The 7,977-nt window shown below is 35.0% G+C and overlaps 1 protein-coding gene across 1 annotated transcript; it reads right to left on the bottom strand.

Annotated features, from left to right (window-relative positions):
• Window positions 1-2,445: 2,445 nt before the first annotated feature.
• LOC139854121 (uncharacterized) lies at window positions 2,446-5,727 on the bottom strand. Its single transcript, XM_071843445.1, has 8 exons — window positions 5,595-5,727; window positions 5,100-5,318; window positions 4,365-4,538; window positions 4,208-4,275; window positions 3,836-4,143; window positions 3,568-3,734; window positions 2,794-3,525; window positions 2,446-2,678 (listed from the first exon to the last, which is right to left on the bottom strand). The coding sequence occupies exons 1-8, from the start codon at window positions 5,725-5,727 to the stop codon at window positions 2,446-2,448; spliced, it is 2,034 nt and encodes a 677-aa protein (XP_071699546.1).
• Between the last annotated feature and the right edge of the window lie 2,250 nt (window positions 5,728-7,977).

The following is a 7,977-nucleotide window of genomic DNA, read 5'->3' on the forward strand; positions in this document are numbered from 1 at the left end:
TCTAATTTGGGTGGTGATGACGAGAAAGATGATGAAGAAGATGCTGGAACTGGAGGACCCTCTTTTTAAATATCGTTAGTGATACCTATTCAAAGCTTTAATGAATATGGTGAGGTCTTTACTGCTGAATATTATATGAATTATTCAAATGTTTTTGATGATGCAGAAAAGGGGGAAGTTCCTCCAAGTGATTTCCCAGTGGAACAGCTTGCTGCTCTGGCATACGACAGTGAAAACGATACAGAGGATGCAGAGACAGTTGAAGCTGAAGTCAAGGCTCCACAAGAAGAGCCAGCTGCTAATGTCCCTCCCGAATCAATCAAAAATATTGACTTAAGTGATTTTGATAATTTGTTTACGGATGAAAAGAGTGAAGATTCTGTTGGTAAGGATAATGTGAAACAGGATGTGATTATTGAATCCGAAGATGAATTGGTGACAGAATCTGAGAATGAAGATGAAGAAGAAGAAGAAGAAGTTGACATTGTTATGCCTTCGCTCGAGCCCTACTCGAATCCGTCACTCAATACTTTAAGTGACTTTTTCAATTTGATTAGTTAGGTAAAAACAAAGAGGTTGAATGAATTAGAAGAGGCGAGGAAGGTATACAAGGAGCAAATCAAGGAAGTTGATGTGTTAATGGAAAGGAATAAGAGAATCCGATATGAGAAACTGCTCGTTGAGAAAGAAAGGAAAGAGACTGAGCTGAAGAAGAAGAAACTCTGAGCCGAGCAAGCTAAAATCGAGGTATGGAATGAGATTAATAAGTTGTTCGAACGTGATAGGGTTAAAGTTAACAGAAATGTTGAAGAAGACGAGATCCGTCAGAGTTGGTGGAAACAGAACGTTGTTAACCCTGATCAGATGAATAAGCCAGAACTCGAGCCAAAGTTTGTCAGTTTCTATGAAAAGGGAAAGAGAACCAAGAAGTATTCCAAGGGTAAAATTTTGAGCTGGGGTTACTTCAAGGAGATCAATTGTTTTGCGATCAAGAGGAAATGTGGAGTTGATTATATGGCAAGACTGGGTCACTTCAAAACTCTACCTTTCTTTGAGATCATGCAACTTGTGAAGCTGAAGATGTTGAACGCTGAAGATAGTGACCTTTCCAGGTTGTTTCAGAGAAAACTCAGATATGAGTACAAGACAGGAAAATGGGATATCTTTAAGTCAACAGTCGCTAAGTTTTCCATACACCCAACAAAGTTAAATTCAAAAGGTGGACCTATTCGCGTTGTTAAGTTCCATCCAGCCAAGTACATGAAACAATCTCCGTTGATGCCCTTACCCAAAGATATATGTAAAAACTTCAGATGGTGGTTCTATGACGAATTGTTGAAAGAAGCAGTGATCCTGACTGCAATTGAGAAAGAAGATGGAAGCATAGAGTTTAACAATGTGAGGATTCTAGATCCTATGTGGCTGAGAAACTTGTCGAGATTTGATGTGGAGACACTTCACCGCCATCACATTACGTTCAGAGATGATAAAAAGGAGGAAGCTATGAGATATCAATGTGTGATCGATGTCTACTATGCATACCTCAATAGAGAAAGTGATGCTCAAAGCTCAAACCAAGCTCAGGCCAACTGAATCCTGTCGGATACTGTATTGCTAGTTTGTATTTTGTTTTTGATGATGTATCTATGCGAGAGAGAGAATCTGCATATGTAATTGATGTTAAACTGGTGTTACTTTTGGACTTTTATGTATTTCACGAACGTTTACTTTATTATAATCGATGTTCTAGGTCCTAGGGGGAGTTGTTGATGCATTTTCTGTAAGTCCCTAGACAGCTAGCTTACGTTTGTGAACAGTACTTCAGTTTATGGGCTACCATGATCGCTCGTTATTATCCTATCTGTGTTTATATGTGGTTACAGGTACTGCAGGAACGTGATAAGGATGTCTGACATAATTAAACTCTGTCAGACGTACGAGTGAAGTCTCACTCGTACGGCTGACAAGCTCATGCGCACGGTTGAGCTAAGCTGAGTCACAAATCTAATCTGAGTATACATACACGAGTGAGTGATCACTCGTACGGCTGAGGCAGCCCACTCGTACAAGTGACGACTGACTCACACGGTTGACTCAACAGCAGGGGTATATAAGTGTTATGTTCTTCATTTTAGGTTAAGCCTCTCATTACACACATATCACTCAGATCTGGTAGCCTTATCCGATTCTCTCTCAACCCAAATCACTCAAGAGGTGAATAATAGCTCTAGGTGTTAATCTAATCACACAATCCATTGTTGTGGTTTGACTAAATTAATCCCAAAAAGCACAATATTCACTAGAATGGTTTGATTCACTAATTCCGCCTTTGTGTGAATTAAACCTGTTGATTTCGAAGTTCCTAGTCATGTTTCATTAGTATATTGGGAATCCATCGACGTCGATGTGAGTTTCATTTGTAAAATCCTTTGGGAAATGTTTCGATCATCTACCTCTTTTCATGCATGCACACTTCGGATGTTTTTCACCACATGGTCCGTGCATCATGAAATCTGACACCATTGAATAAAGTTCTGGATCGTCATCTTTGTCTGGAATTTCAGCGGTGATGACATTTTCTATCTCAGATGCATTGGGTGACCTGCTAGTCTTGTCAAGAAATAAGCACATGTGAACGTGTGGCAACCCACGCTTTTGAAATTCTATAACGTAAAGACCTGTTTAATTTTAAAAACCAAAGAAAATTAAGTGAATAGTATATCTGATATGTTGAATGAAGAGTAACGTATTCAGAAGATACTTAAAAAAATAAATCCAGATAATTGTATATACCTCCCAAGAGATACCCGAATATTTTCTCATCCCTGATTTGATCATACAACGCATCAAGCTTGATCTTGAACACACGCGTAACGATATCTGGCCTATCTTCAGGCTTTTGATTAAGAGGTGTTACAACCCTCATAATCTCTTGCCACTTAGGATTACATGTCAACGTAATAAAAAGATCGGGTGAACCGTAAGCTCTAACAATGGCCATAGCGTCCATATAATTTACGTACATGTAACGTGCTCCACCAGTAAAACTTGATGGAAGCATGACCCTAGTGCCCAAAATAGAAACATCATCACTTCCAGTATCTTGTGCTTCAAGCAAAGTTGAGATTTGTGCAATTCTAAAAGTTTTCTGATTATTCCGAATGTAATTCAACCGTGTATTCTCGACCATTGTATATGCGTCAACAATAAATTGTTGCAGTAATTTTCGGGACAATAAAATCAAAGAATTCTCACCAACCCTCATTTGTAAACCATACGCAAAAAATTCCCTTAGAGTAAGTTTTGCATGACCAGATGCGTCATCTATATCAACACCTTTATGGAGTATATCAACTCTGTAACCATCTTCAGCATAAGGAAACAATAGAGGATACTGAAGAGCTAGATACGATGGATGTAATTCACTTATGTGTTTCAATCCCTTTCTACGATGCTCTATGACAATGTCACGCTTGTCACATGTACCATCAATATCTCCAATAATTAAAGCTGCAACCTCATTGGCTGACGGTAGATTATATGTTCAACCATCTGTATCCCTGCTACCAATGAGCTTAATCCGTATAGGTTCATTCTCATTCATGTCAAACCTATCTCTTACCATCCGAAATTTCTTGACTAAAGAGTTGTTAAAATCAAGTAATCCCTTTTGCTGATAAACTGTTTCAGGAATCAAGGCATATTGGTTTGACGTTGTCTTTGAATTTCCAGAGCTGAATATACATGTGAATGTAAAAATTATTAATACTTCAACAAATTAGATATGAAAATATAGAAGGTAGATAAAATCACATCAAATATTGTAAAGGTATACCTGTATGCATCGATTCGGTGACGTACTTCACTTTCAGTGTCATAGATATATAATTGACAGAATCGTGGATCTTGACCTGGTTGGGGAAGTAAGCTACCAAAAAGGTGATAATTCTGACCTTGCATACGATATACATAAGGTGCGCTTCCATTGTTTATTGAGTGGTCTATTTTCCCTCCAATAGATGTGAAACTAAAAATCATATTGTAACGCCTGATGTTCTCAATAAAATTTTTGCTATTGTCGGTGGCACCGCTAAACAGATCTAAGTGTAATTGGGGTGGCTCATTTAAACTAGGAAGCTCAACCTTGCCATTTAAACAACACATAGAGTAAAAAATTTTTGCTGAAACTTGGATTTCCTCGCATTGCCTCAGATTTCCACAAACGTGCTTTACATGAAGTGCATATATATATTAAATCACCAATGTCTCTATTTTCTGTTTTACAGCAAATGAACAGAAAATGAAGTTAAAATGCTATGGTATTATTGGTTGGATAAATATTAGTATGTAGTTTAGTAATTTACCTTTACATTTTTCAGCGAACTTGTTGTTTAAAGGCTGATCATCTTTTACGTTGAGGTTGCTGTTATTCATTAAGTTCAACGGGGTTACTTCTTCATCAGAAAATTTGTATTTTGTGGGTCTTCCTCTACGCTTTGCGCTAGTATCTTGGCTCTGTTGTGAACTCTTCGGCGATTCTAAAATTTTTGAATAGGAAATAAAAGGATGAGTTAAGAAATATTTTTAATATATAATAAAGTATGGTTGCTATTGCTATGATTGCCATTGCTATTTGATATGATGTATATAAATGATATCAAAGAAAATCAAAGTGATGAAAAATATATTGGATACCGTTTATTGTCAGTGTTGACTTAGAGTGTGTCGTTTGCTCACTCTTGATTGAAGGTCCTTTTTGAGTGGAGTTACCTAATTTCATTTTCAATCAAGAAAAGGATAGGAACTTGTGAATGTTAATATAAGCAAAAGGTGTAAAGAAATTGTTTAAACAAACATGGAAAAGCTAACCTGGTTTCGCCGTGTCAGTGTATATATGACATTTGTTTGGAAAATCGAAGTAATTTTCTGTAAGGTATTTAGGGGGGCCTCCCACGTCTTTTTGATAAAGAAGTACTTGCTTTAGAATTATCAGTGTCTGTATTAAAATTGTAGATATATTTATTTGTACGAATACGCATGCAAGCAAATTAATAACAATAACAAATGAGATGAAAATAAAAGTAATTTAAATAACTTACTTTTGGTTGTAGCAGTGATAACAACACTTCTGTTGATACTAATATCAGTTGCAGTTTTAGGCTCTGTTGGGGTTGGATGATCGGAAATGAGTATCTCAAATGGAATAACATCAGACGGAGAAACATTGTTTTTGGGTGGTCTGCCTTTTCGAACGATTTGAGGAGTGATGGTAGAGCTACTAAATGGTGTTGAAATGGTTGATTGGGTCTGATGTGGACCTGAAAACATGCAAGTTCAAATAAATGATTATTGTGGTGTAATGCTTTTTTTTTTTTTTTTTTTTACTTACTGTTGGTGATATCAGATACACTTTAATGTAATTGATGTGTAAGCATGTTGTATTATCAATTCCTAAGGTGAATCAAAACGCATATTGACTGGTAATTTGGGACTGAATTGTTCAGCAATCAAGTTTACATCGATAATTCCGATATATCGACCAATCGATAATAAGAAATTAAATAATTGATACAACGTATAAATTGATAACATACCTTTTCGATTTTTTGATTCAGGATCTTCAATCTTAACATTTGAATTATTATTAATTGAACAATTCTCGTTTTCGGTATAAAAAATGTTCTTCCTTTTTCGATATGAACTTGACTCATTAGTTTGATTTTTCATCTTCCAAAGGACTGTTAATGGAATGAATTGAAGAGCAAGAACGATGAATTACTGGAATTTGTTTAGTTTTTTCCGTATCAGCAAATTGAGTTAGGGTTAGTTGTTACCAAAAATGTAATTAGCGCGTATGAAATGAAGTTTTGAAAAATTTTCAAGTATTTTGTCGGTCGTTTGATTCTACAGATTACAAACCTGAAGGCACAACCCCAACAATGGGCCATATATGATGGACTTATTTATGTTGTAAATTGTATTCTTAATATTAGCCCATTAATTTTAAAATTTAGGCTCACAGTGTTACTTAGACAATAGAATGTTTAGTCCATATAATTAAGTTATATACACATAACCAAACATAAGTCTGTTTGGTAGAATCAGTCTGAAAGAAGCAAGGCGAAGCAACCGAGCAAAACCTTATAAACGACTACGACATCGATCTTCTAATCAGTGTAAGTACCATGTTTCTATTGTTCGGTTGTTCAGTTTATTATCAAGGCTTTATCTGATACACAATATGATTCCATACATACAGCTGTGTAACATTGAAATACTGATTTTTATCATGTAGCGTCTACCAAAGCAGTTTTTGTTAGTCCCGAAATTAAAAATAAGATGAAGGTGTGTGTAGTGACTATTGAAGGTCTTGAGTACAAATGGGGTTTGAGAACAGAAAAAGCAAAGAAAAAACCAAACTTTTGTGTATCAGGTGGGTGGAGTAATTTCATTCGAAAGAATAAGTTGATGCCGTACGATGAAGCTGTGGTGACTTACAATCTGGATCAAAAGAAGTTTTATATGTCTGAGATTAAGAGAAAGCATATGCAGAGAAAGCGTATCCAGATAAAGCGTAACCGTTAGTTCAATGATACGCCCATCCTTTAGTTTGACATGTTTCCAAGTAGTCAAACTAAAGTTATGTTCCCTTTTGTGGTTGTATATAAGTAGTTATATGTATTTTGAAATATAGTAGCTGGATAAGATTATGGTTAGTTTAGAGTTTTGTGCTAGGAATAAATTATGTAGTTTGTTTTTATTTATTAACAACCTTTTGTTTAATGAATTTTTGTTGAAGTTTAGTATTACAATTATAAAATGTTGATGTTTAAAGACTCTATTTATTGTATATGTTGTGCTTGAATTTGTCTTCTGCTGGATTTAAACTTTATTCATTGTAAGAATTTGTTGAAACAATTGGTTGATTTAAGGCTTTGTTATTAAGAAAAGGGTTGTTAATAACAAAAGGGTTGTAAGGCATGCATAAAACACATTATAATCATATAATGACCAAGAGGTTCACTCTTAATCATGGGTAGTGATGAATTGTAATAAAAACTTACGTTTGTTTAAGATGGTTTAACAAATAAGTATGCTTGGAAACAGTGATGAGAAACATGAAAATTGATGTTTCTATTCATCAAAGTAATCATATGTTCTATTAGAAGAGTGCTTTAAAATGAATAGATATCATTATTGCATTTCATTATTTTAACCTATGTAGCAACAGTCGTTACCAATCTTAGAATGTGGATATATTTGAGAAATTGTAACAATAATCATCTGCAAGCTGTAAAAATAATGAAAAACTACCATATTTAGAGTAGATTTAATAAAATCATTAACCATAAATAAGTGTTGAATAACACGAAACGATAGAAATAAGTTAATATGAAAGGCGTATTTCATATGAATAAACCACACAAAAGAAAACAAATATTCAATTGTGGAACAACCCCATTGTAACCCTCAATGATTTGCCACTTTATTCTAGTAATAATGCTTAAAAACATAAAGAAAACAAAAGAGGAAGTCCTTTGCTTTGTTGTTGTTTAAAAAGGCTCCATCTTTGGTATCTTCAAAGCGCCAATGTCAGCTGAAGTTCCACCGGTGGTTGTATCATCATCAATGACTTCTAGTGGGGAATCACTCTTACGTTTACCAGTGTCAGCTGATTGTCCCAAGTTGGAGCTTCCAGAGGTATGAACCGGAGAATCAACAACGGAGTTCTGAATCTATTTTAGAACAATAAAAAAATGACATATAAATTTCCTACAGAAATAATACGACTTTAAAGTAAAATGTTTCATAATGATGAATGTTAATATAATTTTAAAACAAAATTAAACTTAGGATGTTAGATGTGTACTTTAAAAGCCTTTGGTGTTTTAAAGTCACTCTCATCATTGTCCAAGTCAATTGAGTAACCTTTCTTACTGAGCTTGGTAGCAATCTCATTGATGACGTCCACATCAT

This window comes from Rutidosis leptorrhynchoides, chromosome 6 (assembly GCF_046630445.1).
Source record: "Rutidosis leptorrhynchoides isolate AG116_Rl617_1_P2 chromosome 6, CSIRO_AGI_Rlap_v1, whole genome shotgun sequence".
NCBI classification, from domain to species: Eukaryota; Viridiplantae; Streptophyta; class Magnoliopsida; order Asterales; family Asteraceae; genus Rutidosis; species Rutidosis leptorrhynchoides.

Bases quoted from the DNA above. Each gene is read 5' to 3' on its own strand.
- LOC139854121 (XM_071843445.1), bottom strand. From the start codon at position 5,727: ATGAAAAATCAAACTAATGAGTCAAGTTCATATCGAAAAAGGAAGAAC. The intron at 5,319-5,594 runs GTATGTTATCAA...GCATGTTTTCAG, and splicing joins TGAATCAAAAAATCGAAAAG to GTCCACATCAGACCCAATCA. The intron at 4,276-4,364 runs GTAAATTACTAA...GCTGTAAAACAG, and splicing joins GTTCGCTGAAAAATGTAAAG to AAAATAGAGACATTGGTGAT.